Below are 17,273 nucleotides of genomic sequence, written 5' to 3' on the forward strand. Positions count from 1 at the left end.
CCTGGTGCCGGCTCCAGCGTTCGGAACAGTTTGTTCCAAATGCTGAGCAGCGGAGTACCCCTTCAAGACAAAATTCCAAGGTTGGAATATCTCCCTAATCCCTCATTACAGAACATTTAAAAAAAAGGATTCCCCCTTTCCTAGCATTCAAACTTTATTCTTAGGCATTAATGTCATCCACATCTGAGAAGTCTTGTAAGGCCCTTCTTACTTCCATACCCCATAAAAACTAAGACTGTGGTTTCTTGCCATCCTGTCCCATGTTAAATGAACTTAAGGAACACTCTGTACATGGAGTCATTGGTAAGGATCTGCTGTCCCAAGAGGTACAGTATTACGCAAAATAAGTCAAAGTGTAAAGTGTTCCCATAAGTGAATAAGACAGCTGACTGATGGTTTGCCTCACATCCTTTTCAGAACGTCTGTGGGAGTGCCAAAAAGCACCTTTAAATCTTGTTTGGAGAGGCTGGATGCTGATTTACTCTTCTCTGACATCTTACAGATGCCCTTTTTTAAAATGCCACTGTCTCAAGTGCTCATGTATTATATTGATGTCAGAAAATCGCAGGAATTTGGACCCCACAATTGTCCAAAAATATACAAGGTGAAATAGAAATCAATGGTTGTTTCATGATATCCTGTTCCTAATACCTTTTGCAAACACTCAAGGATCAGAGGGCCCCTACAAATCTGGCCTTCTCATAGGACATATCTGAAGACCACTTTTGACCATATTTCTAGTTGTCTGGTAGTACATTTATATTGATATTTCTATCTGCATATCTACTGTATGTGTACACTGCAGCTAACATATTTCTGCTTTTTCTTTGAATAGCAATTAACTAGTCTATATAATCCCTTTTACCTATTTAGTGAATGAACAGTCATCTGTTCTGTGTTACATTCTGGAGACAACCCATGATTTCTAGGGATGCTGGCCCTCACTCCATTTTGTCTCTATTCCTCTGTGGTTAAACAGTAGCCACAGACTTTTGGCTGAGTCTACAGCTTTAAAGAACAAATCAGCTCACCAATCCTTCCCTTGTCAGCGAGGGGAGAGGTTTTCTTCTTAGCTCAGGTTTCAAAGTGATTTTGGCACACAACAGAACACTTAAGGGGGACGCTGGATTTGAGAGAACCTTGAGCTGAGAAATATCTAAAAAGGCCACAAATGTCTCTTCTGTCACCATATACTCTTTGATTTAATGTAAAACATATGCATGTGCACTCAGTTTCTAAATATAATGTATCCAGACATAAAATAGGGCTTAAAGAAATTTGGTCAGGTGTTGAGTAGAAAATGTATTCTACACAACACCAGGCAAAATGGGTTTAACATGACTTTACCACTTTATCTCTGCATGAGGGCCAATTAGAGAGCTTCCATATCTAGCTCATCACATCCCTCATCTCAGAAAAGAAGTAACCAGGCACATTATTGCCTATAGGAGTAGGTGGAGTGCCCCACACTATGCCCATATTTTGTTACAAATTCATGATAGAACCCCACACTAGTGCGCTACAGACAAGTACAACGCAGTTTAAAGAAAAATGGTTCGCCTACACTGAACCCAATATACCGGGTTATAGTGCGGGTGAACCGGAGACCGATGCAAGGTCCCTGACTCATGTATGTACCTGCAGTCCGGTGCCTGGTCCCTCTGAAGATCCTCTACTGTCTTCGGTGAATTGCATGCTGGAGGCTGGTCCGTCGGCTGGATTTGAATATTCATGGGCGCTGTTCATGTGAGTTCCTGTGCCTACTGAGCGCTCACATGACCAGCGACCATGAATATTCAAATCCAGCTGGCAGGCCCGCCTACAGGGCACAATTCACCAAAGACAGAAGAGGATCTTCAGAGGCACTGGGCGCCGGACTGCACGTATATGAGTCAGGGACCTTGCATCTGTCTCCAGTTCACTCGCACAATAATCCGGTGTATTGGGTTTAGTGTGGGTGAACAGGTGACCGTTTTTCTTTAATACAATGTTCATTGGCATTATGATTTTACCTTCTCTCCATCAAGTCCTGCAGCTCCAGGCTCTCCAATGGAACCCTATAAATAAATGGATATAGATAAATGTTTTATTGTTCACAAATAACACAAACAAATATATGTGCAAGATACAGCATGAAAATGAAATATATTTATTCATTCCAGTGCATAATAGACATGTTGAACGATTTGTCCATAAAGTTAACAGTAATTTCCATGAGAAGACCCTAGATCCTCACAAACAATAGTTCTGCTAACCACATATGCTTGATGCATTGCCTGGCACTCCGATCAGCTGCTGGTGTATTGGCTTCGGCAGTAGACAGCTAATAAAGGAAAGTTTCCAGCGCTCAAAGTCATACCATAAAACTCTTCTTTATTAAATCTTCTTAAAACATGTTCAGCATGTTACAGACACAGGATATATGGCAAGTTTCAGGTAGCCCCCCTTAACCACAGATCTATGATCACAGGGGCAATCCTGAAACGCACTAGAATTTTTATCCTGTGTCTGTAACAAGCTAAACATGTTTTAGGAAGATTTAATTAAAAATAAATAAAAATAAAATAAAATTATGGTATGCTTTTGAGCGCTGGAAACCTTCATTCATTTGCCGACCCATTATTATTTAAAGGAGATATCCAGTGGTGAAAAACGTATCCCCTATCCTAAGGATAGGGGATAAGTTTCAGATTGTGGGGGGTCCGACCGCTGGGGCCCCCTGTGATCTCCTGTACGGGCCCCGACAGCCCGTGGGAAGGGGGCGTGTTGACCATCACACGAAGCGGCAGCTGACACGCCCCTCAATACAACTCTATGGCAGAGCCGGAGCGCTGCCTTCGGCAATCTCTGGCTCTGCCATAGAGTTGTATTGAGGGGGCGTGTCTGCCGCTGCTTCTTGCGGTCGTCAACACGCGCTATCTCCCGCGATCTGAAACTTATCCCCTATCCTTAGGATAGGGGATACGTTTTTCACCAGTGGACTACCCCTTTAATATTTATAGGTACAATAAATGATAAATTGATAAGTCTTGAACAATATACACTGCAGTAATATATATATATATATATATATATATATATATATATATATATATATATACATATATATATATAGATAGATAGATAGAAGAAAAATCTTGTCCACAGCACCAAAGTTCATGAAAAAATATGTGTTTTTATTCCATAAAAGGTGTCATTACAACAGCGACGTTTCAGTCAGCTCAACCTGACCTTTCTCAAGCATGCTTGAGAAAGGTCAGGTTGAGCTGACTGAAACGTCGCTGTTGTAATGACACCTTTTATGGAATAAAAACACATATTTTTTCATGAACTTTGGTGCTGTGGACAAGATTTTTCTTCTGTTTGAACGATGATCCCCTAACCAAGGATCCAGGAGCTGCGTGCACCCCCTTACGATTAATATTTTTTTTCTTCAACTTGGCTGTGCTGTTCTTCTTCTATTACTAGATAGATAGATAGATAGGAGCCGCACATCCAAGAAATAAATCCATGCTTGCATGCATAAGATTGTAGTTCTTCAATCCAGCACTGTATATTCCAGATAAATGCAGCACACCAAATGTAGTTCAAGTCCAATGGTGATTTATTCCATAGTGTTTCAAAAGGAACAACGTTTAAGTAGCCTCACGCTAAAATGGTAGCGTGAGGCTACTGAAACGTTGTACCTTTTGATACACTACATTTGGTGTGCTGCATTTATATTTGTAGGAAATGATTCAATCACTGAGTGGGACTGCCCACTGGACTCCGCAGGCCCAGAAAAAGCAGAGAATTAAATGAATGAACTACTTGTTTTACTAAATTTTTTCCCATGATCAGACTGTATTTTCAATGTGATGGATTCCCTTTAAATGTGTAATAAATATGAAATACTATAATCTGATCTGTTAGAAACAGCCAGAATACTTCACATAATATATCTAATCCTACATATTTCTATTATGTTTTTTTCCCTTCTGACTTAGAAATGGGCGCTGTCATCCACCATTAGGTTTGCCAATCAGACGATATTTTGATTTGCACAATGATTAAACTCCTGGAATAGCACAATTCAGATTACAGAGGATGGCACACTCGAGCACTCTCCAGCCTGCTGACACTGTTAGATTTATATGCAGCGTCTCAGTGATTACAATGGAAAAACATTGCAATTACTGTAAGATACAGAAAAGATTAATTCACAGGCATACTCGCTGAAATATTGGTCAGTGCAGATATGACAGCTTTCCCTTACTACTGGATGTAAACTATAAGCATATTCTACCTATACTTATTAGGAGACAAGGACTGGCGTGCAGTTTATTACCAAAAGTGCAATGAAGGATGCTATGTATTTATTTTAATGTCTGACAGTAGCTACACTCTCATTCTGATGGCTGAAAGGAACAGTACATACACATAAAGTAGCCAATTATTAAAACACAAGGCATCTAAGCAACAAAAAATACATTCATACTGAGAAGACAGATATTTCAAAGCCTGTTCCTATGTTCCTTCCATTAACAGACCTATGCATAATGTGATTTTACTGACCAGAGTCTTGGCATGAAGATCCTGTCTGGCAGTATTTTACTACAGTAGCACATTGTAACTGGCCAATAAATTACTGCCATGGTGACAGGAGTTAAAGTTCCTCTCACCTCTTTACTTAGGACTCTCTGCAACTGTAGCATGAACGATGAAAAACACAAGTGAAGTGCTCAGGGACAGATTGTAAGGTTTACCCAAAATCCTCGGGGTCCCTGTACACATTGAGCTGTATACAGACTAAAGTATACAGACTTATATCCAGGGAATAAAGGCATTAACTGAAGGCAAATTTGATATAAAATTGTCACTCACTGATCATAACCATGATACAACACTTGGGCATGGCTTAACATGTGATAGATATCATGTGCAACTAATAGTCTAAACTAAGTTAGTCTAAGTTTAAGAAACGGTCAAAGAATTAGACCATTTCAGTAAATCTGAGCCATTGGCTTCAAGGGGTACTCCCATCCTAAAAATCTTATCCCCTGTACAAAGGATAGGGGATAAGATGTCTGATCTTGGGAGTCCTGCCGCTGGGGACCCCCACAGTATTGCATGCGGCGCCCACCTGTTTTTTGTCCGGAAGCGCTGGAGGGTCTGAGTCGCGACTCCGGGAATGGAAGTCCGTGACGTCAGGACTCCGCCCCCGTGTGACGTCACGCCCGTCCCCTCAATGCAAGTCTATGGGAGGGGGCGTGACGCCCCTTCCCATAGACTTGCATTGAGAGGACGGGCGTGATGTCACATGGGGGCGGAGTCCTGACGTCACAGACTTCCGTGATGTCACACGGGGCGGAGTCCTGACGTCACGGACTTCCATTCCCGGAGTCGCGACTCAGACCCTCCAGCGCTTCCGGACAAAAAACAGGTGGGTGCCGCATGCAATACTGTGGGGGTCCCCAGCGGTTGGACCCCCAAGATCAGACATCTTATCCCCTATCCTTTGGATAGGGGATAAGATGTCTAGAGTCGGAGTACCCCTTTAACAGTATAGGCAACAAAATTCACAGCGGCAAATCCTCCATGCCAAAATCTGAATGATATGAGGGGACATTTATCATCGTTGCTTTGGTAAGAGAGTTCTGTAGGCATTTTTTTCTTGCTTTTGGTTCTGCTTATGCATGACATATTTATTATACTATCACAGGGGGTTGATAAATTTGGCTCACATAACCAAAAAACAATAAATCACTTTTGAATACCATTAATTTAGCACACATAAGCAAAAAACAATAAATTACTTCAGAACACCACTTTGTAACACCACCTCCTCTCCTCGCAGTTGTGAAAAAATGTGCAAAATATAAATATTTTTTTTTAACCCTTTTGGACACATGTTTTTTTTTATTTTTGCACTTTCGTTTTTTCTCTCCTCACCTTCTAAAAATCATAACGCTTTAAAATTTCCACCTAACATATAAAGCCCTGTTTTTTACACCACCAATTTTACTTTGTTATGACATTAATAATTTCACCACAAGATGTACACTGAAACAAAAAAATATATTTGTGGGACAAAATTGGGGAAAAAAACGCTATTTTGTAACTTTTAGGACCTTACGTTTCTACCCAGTGCACTTCTCTGTAAAAAGGACATATTCTATGTATTCTGTAGGTCCATACAATTGAAATGATATCCATCTAGGCTTATTTTACACTGCCTTTGTGAGGAAAAATACATCATGCAAAATACATCATGCAATGTTTTTTCCTCTCGCTACTCCCGTCAAAAAATAACATTGCCCGACAGACCCCATAATAGTGAATGACATCTGTCGGGATCCATTGTTTCCTGTTGAGCCTGGTCAAAAATAACGTCCGTTAAGGCACAAAAAAAAGTGCCTGGCGGACGTTTGTGGCAGTGTGAAAGGGACCTTATATAGGTTTGATTTTGTTTTGCTTTTTTCAATTTTTTTTTAAACTATTTATATGAAAATTTGGGAAAGGATCTGCTACTCCTCACTATATACCCCTGGCATATAGTGCCTTAGTTCTACCTTGGTTTGTGGCACCTTCTCTGGTACCAGGAGAGTGTATCCCTCATAGGAAAAGATAACAGACAAGTATGGCGAACACACTCTGACTTTATTGCATTAAGCATCAGTATAAAAAGGGAATAAGGGCCTCTTCTGACTCCTCTAACTTTTTTAATTTTCCATATACGGGGATGTGTGAGGGCTAATTTTTTCATCGCAAGAGTTGTAGTTTAGAAACAGTGAGACTCCAGCTGTTGCTAAATTACAACCTATATCTTCCCCAGACAACCAAAGGCTATCTGGAAATTATGGGGTTGTAGCTTAGTGACTGTTGGAGGCTCCCTGTTAGGAAAAGCTGGTTTATGGGCTTTTTTTTTTAAGGAAGGGCACTATAAATGTACTGACCAATTTTCTGTGTTTTTTTCCTATCATTTCAGATCCGTTTATGCAGAGGGCTTCTTCGGATTCGGTGGACTACATCGATGCCCAGCGAGGGCTTTTGGAATGAAAGTTTTTTAAAAGTGTTGTTTTTTTTTTTGTTTAAATTTACTTTACAGGCTTAGTAGTGAAAGCCGTCTTATAGGTGGAATCCATTACTAAACCGGGACTTAGCGCTAGCCACAAAACCAGCTAACCCCCAATTATTACCCCAGTACCCACCGCACAGAGGAGTCGGGAAGAGTTGGTACCAACAGGCCTGGAGGGTAAAAAAATGGAGCTCAGGGGCCTAGGCAGTAACAGGCTGGCGTTATTTAGGCTGGGGAGGGCCACAAACAATGGTCCTCACCCACCCTGGTAACATCAGGCTGTTGCTGCTTGGTTGGTAACCGACTGAGAAGAAAATACGAATAACTCCCCGTTCTTTGCATAAATATTCAAACAATTGAAAAAAAAAATGTGTGGGGTTTTCTCTATTTTCATTCTCAGCCAGATACCAACTAACTAGCAACAGCCTGACATTACCAGGGTGGGCAATGGTTACTGGCCCTCCCCAGCCTAAATAATGCCAGCCTGTTACCACCTAGGCCCTGGGTCGCCATTTTTGATGCTCCAGGCCTGTGTTTTTTTCCTATCATTTCAGATCCGTTTATGCAGAGGGCTTCTTCGGATTCGGTGGACTACATCGATGCCCAGCGAGGGCTTTTGGAATGAAAGTTTTTTAAAAGTGTTGTTTTTTTTTTTGTTTAAATTTACTTTACAGGCTTAGTAGTGAAAGCCGTCTTATAGGTGGAATCCATTACTAAACCGGGACTTAGCGCTAGCCACAAAACCAGCTAACCCCCAATTATTACCCCAGTACCCACCGCAGAGAGGAGTCGGGAAGAGTTGGTACCAACAGGCCTGGAGGGTAAAAAAATGGAGCTCAGGGGCCTAGGCAGTAACAGGCTGGCGTTATTTAGGCTGGGGAGGGCCACAAACAATGGTCCTCACCCACCCTGGTAACATCAGGCTGTTGCTGCTTGGTTGGTAACCGACTGAGAAGAAAATACGAATAACTCCCCCGTTCTTTGCATAAATATTCAAACAATTGAAAAAAAAAATGTGTGGGGTTTTCTCTATTTTCATTCTCAGCCAGATACCAACTAACTAGCAACAACCTGACATTACCAGGGTGGGCAATGGTTACTGGCCCTCCCCAGCCTAAATAATGCCAGCCTGTTACCACCTAGGCCCTGGATCGCCATTTTTGATGCTCCAGGCCTGTAGGTACCGACTCTTCCTGGCACCCCTGTGGCGCTGGGTACGGGGGTAATAATTGGCGGTTAGCGCTAGCTGTAATGGCTTAGTAATGGATTCTAGCCCTGGCTTAGTAATGAATTCTGTCTGTAAGACAGCTTCCACTACTAAGCCTGTAAAGTAAATGTAAACAAAAAAACACAACACTTTTTAAAAACTTTTATTCCAAAAAGCACTCCACCACAAGCCCTTGTTAGCCATTTTATTAATATTAAATAAAAAAAATGCTGGTCAACTACGTATTCCACCGAATCCAGAGAAGTCCTCTGCATACACGGATCTGAAATGATAACCAAAAAAACCATGAAAAATAGGTTAGTACATTTATACTGCCCTCCCTTAAAAAAAAGCCCATAAACCAGTGTTTCCTAACAGGGAGCCTTCAGCTGTTGCTAAACTAGGAAAGATATAAGGTGTAACTTAGCAACAGCTGGAGTAATCATGGGAGTTGTAGTTTAGCAACAGCTGGAGGCACCACATTCCTAAAGTACAACTTCCGTCATGGAAGTTGTAGTTTAGCAACAGTTGGAGGCGCCCCATTTCTAAACTACAACTTCCATCAAAGAAGTTGTAGTTTAGCAACAGCTGGAGGCACCCCATTCCTAAACTACAACTCCCATCATGAAGGTTGTAGTTTAGCAACAGCTGGAGGCACCAGCCGCTCCCAGGCCACCTGCCCACTAGCTGTTGCAAGACTACAACTCCCAGCATGCCCTAACAGTGAGGACCTCCTGGGAGTTGTAGTTGAAACGGCTGGTAGTTGCGGGCAGGTGGCCAGGGAGCGGACCCCCCCCCCCTCTCGCTTATTGCCAACCCTCCCTCCTGCCAATTGCCAACACACACCCTCTGCCAATTGCCAACACCCTCCCCCCCCCTACCAATTGCCAACACCCCCACCCCGGCCACTCTCTTCTGTGTGTGTAACATCCCCCTCACCCCCACCTATCTTTGCCTAGCCGCTGCTGCTCTCAGCAGCCCCCGCTCCAGATCTCCCACCCGTCGGCTAGCCGTTACAAGAGTACAACTCCCAGCATGCACTGTCAGTGAGGACATGCTGGGAGTTGTAGTTGCAACAGCTGTTAGTTGCGGGCAGGTGGCCGGGGAGCGCCCCCCCTCTCTTATTGCCAACCCTCCTCCCCTGTTTATTGCCAACAGCCCCCCCTGCCAATTGCCAACACACACCCCCTGCCAATTGCCAACACCCTCCCCCCCCCCTACCAATTGCCAACACCCCCACCCCGGCCACTCTCGTCTGTGTGTGTAACGTCCCACTCACCCAAACCTATCTTTGCCTAGCCGCCGGTGCTCTCAGCAGCCCCCGCTCCAGATCTCCCACCCGTCGGCTAGCCATTACAAGAGTACAACTCCCAGCATGCCCTGTCAGTGAGGACATGCTGGGAGTTGTAGTTGCAACAGCTGGTAGTTGCGGGCGGGTGGCCGGGGAGTGGAACTGGCCAGCTGCAAGGAATATGAAACTACACTGTAACTTCATATTTCCCGGCCTGAGCTGTAATTGGCTGGTCGTCTCGGCCAATTACAGCTCAGACTGGGAAATATGAAGTTACAGTGTAGTTTCATATTCCTTGCAGCTGACCAACTCCGCTCCCCGGCCACCCTCCCGCAACTACCAGCTGTTGCAACTACAACTCCGAGCATGTCCTCACTGTTAAAGCATGCTGGGAGTTGTAGTCCTGTAATGGCTAGCCGGCAGGTGGAAGATGCGGAGCAGGGGCTGCTGTGAGCGGAAGCTAGGCAAAGATAGGTGGCGGTGGGGGGGACTTGACACACAGGAGGAGAGCGGGGGACGTGATTTCATACTTCCCGCAGGAGCTGTGGTCTCGGCTCCTGCCTGGAAATATGATATCCCGCTCTCCAAAGCAAGTTTTGTAAGCCAGGTCCGGGCTGGCTTACATTTACGCTGCTTTGGAGGCGGTTGCAAATTTTGTGCGACTGTCTCACTTGATAAATCCCTGACCACTGCAATGTGAAAACTGAAATTTGCTTTGTTAAGCTCTTTTGTAGATTTTTGCTTATAGCCAAAAGGCGCAGATGCGACTTTTTGTGTGACTTTTGTAAGGAAAAAAAGAGCTCTAAATGGTCTACATTTGCTGATGTGGATTTACTATACTATACTGTATATGTTGTGGATTTTCTCCTGCAGATTTTAAACTGTTTTCATGCTGAAGTCAATGGGTAGAAAAATTTGCAGCCGAAAATCTGCAGCAAAATACATACTAAAATACGCATGTGTGAACCTACCTTAGGACTTCTTTCAAGGGTGGATTTCCTGCAGATTTTCTTCAGAATATTTGCTGGTATGCAGAAAATCTGCAAATCTGCCACTTCTGCAGAGTTTCTGGTGACCCACTGAAGTCAATGGTAGCAAAATACAGCAGATTATCTGCAGGAAATACGCTGTGGAAAATCCACAGGAAATCCACGTGTGTGAATGGACCCTAAGGGCATATACCCACACTGCAGTTTTGTTGCACATATTTACTTCCCTATCGAAGTTAATTGGGAAATTCTGCAGCAATTCCAAAACAAATTCGCATGTGCACAAACCTAAAATGCTGTGAGTTCCTGGGAATGCTGATTTTAAACTACTTGCAGGAAATATGTAATATATATATATATATATATATATATATATATAGACAATGCAATATAAAATGTAAGTGCTGTCTTGATTGTAGACTTTTTGAAATATTAAATGGCCATTGCCATTTGTAAAAAGCATTTTATATAATGTAGATAATACCATTATGTGTACATTTGTAATATACATTGGTTAAAAAATGTGTATATCTTTCGGTGAAAAAATGCTGTCTTGTCCCCGCAACTATTGCCTGTGTGTCTCTGTGCAGAGACAAAATACAAGACGTCTGGGCGGAACAAACAGGGCTCTGTACACTGAGGACAAGCAGGGCTCTGTACACTAAGAAAAAGCAGGGCTCTGTACACTGAGGACAAGCAGGACTCTGTACACTGAGGACAAGCAGGGCTCTGTACACTGAGAACAAGCAGGGCTCTGTACACTGAGGACAAGCAGGGCTCTGTACACTGAGGACAAGCAGGGCTCTGTACACTGAGGACAAGCAGGGCTCTGTGCACTGAGGACAAGCAGGGCTCTGTACACTGAAGAAAAGCAGGACTCTGTACAGTGAGGACAGGCAGGGCTCTGTGCACTGAGGACAAGCAGGGCCCTGGGCACTGAGGACAAGCAGGGCTCAGTACACTGAGGACAAGCAGGGCTCTGTAAACTGAGGACAAGCAGGGCTCTGTACACTGAGGACAAGCAGGGCTCTGTGCACTGAGGACAAGCAGGGCTCTGTGCACTGAGGACAAGCAGGGCTCTGTGCAGTGAGGGCAAGCAGGGCTCTGTGCAGTGAGGCTCTGTGACGTGCCCCCGGCTCACACAGCAGGCAGTCTAATTGACAAGCCAGGAGCTTGCACAGAGCCCTACTTGTCCTGCCCTCACTTCGTGTATTTTGTTTCCGCATATAGACACACAGGCAATAGCTGCAGGGACAAGACAAAAAATTTTCACCGAAAAAATATACACATTTTTTTAACCAATGTATATTACAAATATACATATAATGGTATTATCTACATCCTAAATGTTTTCTTTTATAATTTATTAGTCAACTTCCAGAATATTTTTCTAAGGCTACGTTCACACTGCCGGCGGTCTCCGGTAGTGTGAAGCCCGTTATTTTAGGATCGAGAAAAGCCGGAGGAAAAATTGTGCTTGCAACGTCTTTTTCACCGTCTGCGGCTATAGAATACAATGGGGTCCATAGGAACCTGTTATTTGCCTGTATGCTCCAGCAAAATTACAGCCGACAAAAAAAAAAGGAGTTCGACGGACGAATTTGCAGGAGCATACAGGAAGTGTGAAATGGGCCTTACCTATAATAACTGTACTTATTCATTGAAGTAATTCTTCAAGAAAAGATGTCTGCTTGGTCTAGTCTAATTCGGTGTTTCAATGTTGCAGTAGAGCATTGGTTAACCAGTGAAATATGTCATGTTAAGTGATGACTTATAATGAGTGTAATCTGCTTGCTAATATGATGTGTTGATAATTTGTACCGTTTTCTCTCAGATTTTTACCATGTTAATATAAGATACTGCTACACTGCCAAAGCAATGTTTTTATTACAAGTATATTTAGTATCCTTTTAATAGCGCTATCAGATAGATCTTGGGCTTGTTCCATCAACCTGTGGCAGACACCGCTCCCGATGAGTGCTAATGATACTGAAAGCAGAGGAATTGCCTTCTCTGGTTACCGTAGCATCAGGAAGACACTTGCACACCACCTCAGAGCAGCCTCCATTTTTCAAGGACATTTCTAGGCAAGATATAATTTTTCAGAATTTCTTTAAAGAATCATATATCAATGTTAAATTACATTAGAAATTAGAAATTTTATCTACCAGGAAAAAATAAAGTTTCAAGCTTGATTTTCTCAAGTTGCCTGTCGTGTCTCACTGGAAAACCCAAGGAACCTTTTAACCTCCAGTTTCGCAGACAGATTGAAAACAGTCTGCTCTGAGCTGCTTGAGGTTCCCATGATGGAGGAAATTAGAAATCTTAAGTCTCACATTAAATAGCAGCATTTTGGGAAAGCACACTTTATAGACTAAACTAACAGCCTGACTGTGGTCTACAGTAGCCATTCCTGAACTGCCTTCCCGGGATCTAGTTTGGCGAGGAAAGAGGTAATGACTTATACAGCAGTTATAGTATAGTATCTTACCTTTTGTCCAGGAGGCCCCATTGGACCCTGAAAAAGAAATATTGTTTGCTTGTTAAATCATTTCTTATTGGCACATAAAAACTATATGGCTAATGCAATTTAATAATCAAATGAGAATTTCCAATAAACAATACAAAAACACCATTCACTTTTCCCAGCAACAAAGTAAAGGAATCCACTTGCTCTATTAAATACCATATTTCCCAGATATCCATACATGTAAATGAATACTTGTTAAGTTGTTTGGTAACAGGTTTAACTATACATTTTTTATTATATTACTGTCCATATGCATAGTCCAGACCTCTGTGCATTGACATTTCTGTGGTCAGTCTTTCCAAACTAAGCAAAAACATTGAAGCAAGACCAATCAGAACCAAAATGATCTTGAGTCAGATCCAAACCGCTAAGAATATAAGTTTTACATGCTTAGTTGGCAGGTATTTGCGAGTAAGCAAAAGTTTATAAGTTTCTCATTTCAAATGTTTGTTAGGAAGGTTATAAAGCTCTAAATGGGCAGATTATCTTGCAGTGACATAATTTTGTTAGCTTTATGCCTTATGTACCTTCAAAGGCATCATTGTTTGAGGACTACTCGTATAGCATGGGACAAACTGCAATACCAGACACAGGCACTAATAAATGTCCAAAGATGTGCCTGTTTAGAAATTAAGTGGCTGCAGTGCCCAGATGAGTGACAGTGACCCCTTAAATCATATGATCAGTAGGGGTGCCAGGAGTAGGCGTCTTTACTACTACTGCTCGGCGCAAGTTGTAAGTATACATCGGAGCGGTCATTTCAGGTAGATTACAATATATCTGCTATTTGACCGTTAAACAAACGGGCCTGTGTGGAACAACAACTACTGCATAGGGCTATTGAGCCCATCTACAGGAATTCTTACCTTTATTCTTATTAGTAAATCATGTGATATAGGTTCCCCTGAGAACGTCCCTGTGCACATTATCTAGCATGCAGGACAGAAACTCGTTGGGAACACACTTTGAAAACGCATTTTTGTATATGCTGATGTATGCTCTTTGTATAGTAAAGTGCATCAGTAATATATGTGGTTAAATATCTATTATGATGGTACCCACATGATTTATGTATATACCCGCATATCTATCAGGAGTGTATACATTGATATATAATGTTCTGAGGGAGTGTGACTCCCGGTTCTAACTGAATTATTGTATGTCTCCCCTTTGCTGTTTGTCAGCATTATTGTTTCTTACAAACTTGGTTGGGAAGCACTTCTTCTCTCTGGTGGTTTGTAATGATTTGAAATAAATTGTTCTTTTAGCGACACTCATCATTTTTCTGATATATATTACTTTGTCTGTTTTGTTTATATCTGAGGTTGTGTGGACCTTATACTAATTTCCACTACATGAGTACCAGGAGTAGGACCTTCACTGATCTGATATCTCATATAGTGTTGCTCGCGAATATTCGCAATACGAATTTTATTCGCGAATATCGCATATTCGCGAATTCGCGAATATTCGCGAATATAGCACTATATATTCGTAATTACGAATATTCGTAAATTTTTTTTTTATTAATTTTTTTTTTCACAGTACACATAACAGTGATCATCCCTCTCTGCTTCCAGCTTGTATAGTGTAAAAAAGGCTCTAATACTACTGTGTGAGACTGGTGTGCGAATTTTCGCATATGCGAATATTTGCATATGCTAATTTTCGCATATGCGAATATATGCATATGCTAAAATAAAACGCGAATATTCGCGAATATAGGACGAATATTCGTCCATATATTCGCGAATATTCGCGAATTCGAATATGGCCTATGCCGCTCAACACTAATCTCATATACCTACCGTAAGAATAGGCTGTCAGGGTTAAAGGGGTACTCCGATGGAAAACAATTATTTTCAAATCAATTGGTGCCAGAAAGTTAAACAGAATCGTACATCTTAATCTTTAATCCTTACAGTACTTATCAGATGCTGTATGCTCCACAAGTTCTTTCCAGTTTGACCACAGTGCTGCTGACACCTCTGTCCATGTCGGGAACTATCCGGTACAAGAGAGGTTTGCTATGGGGATTTTCTTCTACTCTGGACAGTTCCTGACACAGACAGAGTTGTCAGCAGAGAGCACTGTGGTCAGACAGAAAACAACAACTCAACTTCCTCAGGAACATACAGAAGCTGATAAGTACTGGAAGGATTAAGATGTTTAAATTAAGTAAATTACAAATCTGTTGAATTTTCTGGCACCAGTGGATTTGAAAAATATTGTTTTCCACAGGAGTATCCCTTTAAAACCCTTGAGAAACTCTTTAAACAAGGTCAATCCATTTTCTGTCATCTCTGGTAAACAGCATAATTTTCAAAAAACCCTGTGTGGAATAAGTTATTTCCAGGTCAATGTAAACTGAGGTATAACTATGAAAACAAACATGGAATGTGGTTGAACAGTCTTTACTAATGGGCCATAAATGAAGACCATAGCTGCTGAGAAAACAGCTTCTGTTAGAGACAACCTCCATGTTGCCACACTTATTTAAATAACTGGAAGTTTTGTGATGTTAGGGCATCACTGTGGTACAGATCATAGAAAGGTTCCCTAGTCTTCTTCCTCCCCTGGATGGACATCAGAAACCACTTCATGTGGTTCAGGGTTGGGTTTGCTGGCAATGCATGACAGATCATTGCATCCATTCATTTCTCAGAATTCCAGTGATGTTCCTTCATCTGCCCACTTCGGAACTTTCCCACTGGTTAGTATTACTAAGCAAAGATATTGTATACACAGCACATGTAGGGTAAGAATAAGGGATCAGGTAATAATACAGGATATGCTTTGAAAAAAAGCTGATAAAAGATGACAGCAGATGGTCCTCCACTTTGGCAAAGTTTTCAATGAACCACACATTGCCAAAACGTAGCAGGATCTGATATAAAACTGCAGTAACGTGCTTACAAGTGATTGTAATAATATCACATTCATATGGTAGTGACTATGCTATTAAATGTCTGAAATGGGCATTATACATAAAAAGCAATATTCATATGGTATATTAAGAGTGATTTTTATTTTGTGCTTGTAAATGGTAATAAACCATATACAACCTTTTTTCTAAATCCTGTTTCTTAGTGGTCAACTTTCAACAAGTCTAACATCAGGGAATATGCTACAATGAAAAAAATACTTATACTCACTTTATAACACCCCTTCCCATTTCAGGTGGTCCCTGCTGGTTTTGTTTATTTCACTACAGCAATAATGTGTATTTACTTTATCGCTGAAGTGCTCTTCCATTTGTGCTACTTTGCTGTGTAGAGTTAAGCCCCCATATTAACTTGTATATATACACACTTATTGTTGAGTGGTGACTGTTTTCTCACTGATAGTTTGCAATATTCTTTAAAATTCACCAATGCCCATGTAATAGGGAGGCTTGAACTGGCCCTCAAGAGAGCAGATGAATCCCTCAGAGGACCCCTGAGTTAGACTAGGCCCCCTCTTGTGACTAGCTTTAGCAGAGATACAGTCACTCAATGTGTCTCTGTAGCTGACTGGCTGTGTGGCAAGGAAGCGGGAGTGGCAAGATGACAAGATGTCAAGTGCATCCTGTGTCAGCATAGTGGCGGGCCATCATCTTCCTCTTGTAAACTCACAGGGATGCCAGTTGCAATCTCCTTACCCTATCAACCTGCAGCTTCTTGTTGCAGGCGCGTTCTTTACTCAAGCGTACCACAATACACTGGTTCCACAATACATTATGTGGTAAAATAAAAGATGTAATTCAAAAGTACAGCTGGTCTTTCATAAACAAGCCCCCATATGGCTATGTTGACAGAAGAATAAAAGAGTAATGCCATTTTAAGGGGCAACATTAAGGTTAACGTTAACCCTTACCCCCACTTGGCCATGGCCATTGCCACTGTACCAGTGATGGTAAGAAAAGCTGTTGGTGGACATGAGACCTAAAAGTTCAGATAATCATTTCCTGTATTTAAAGTGTGAAGTGGGCCCCCAGAATCAATTTCAGTCATGGGCCCTCATCATCTTGGTCTGACACTGAAAATAGGACAATCAAAATGCCTGTAAATTATTGTCAGGTCTCTAGTCAATGTCAGTACAAGCTTGTATCTTGTATGTACTATGCTGTACTATGACCACATTCTGAAAGAAGAACATGGGGTCACAGACCACATGTCTAATCACCAATATATATAGGTGAAGTCACATGTTCTGTTGAT

At 41.9% G+C, this 17,273-nt stretch overlaps 1 protein-coding gene across 1 annotated transcript in view; it reads right to left on the reverse strand.

Moving 5' to 3' along the window:
- COL25A1 (collagen type XXV alpha 1 chain) overlaps positions 1 to 17,273 on the reverse strand; it is a 452,042-nt gene that overhangs the window by 118,492 nt on the left and 316,277 nt on the right. Inside the window, exons 11-12 of the mRNA XM_056564488.1 lie at positions 13,036 to 13,062; positions 2,013 to 2,057 (exon numbers count right to left, since the gene is read on the reverse strand). Coding sequence (XP_056420463.1) covers positions 2,013 to 2,057; positions 13,036 to 13,062 — 72 coding nt within the window. The remainder of the gene's footprint in view (positions 1 to 2,012; positions 2,058 to 13,035; positions 13,063 to 17,273) is intronic.

Source organism: Hyla sarda, chromosome 1 (assembly GCF_029499605.1).
Source record: "Hyla sarda isolate aHylSar1 chromosome 1, aHylSar1.hap1, whole genome shotgun sequence".
Taxonomy (NCBI): domain Eukaryota; kingdom Metazoa; phylum Chordata; class Amphibia; order Anura; family Hylidae; genus Hyla; species Hyla sarda.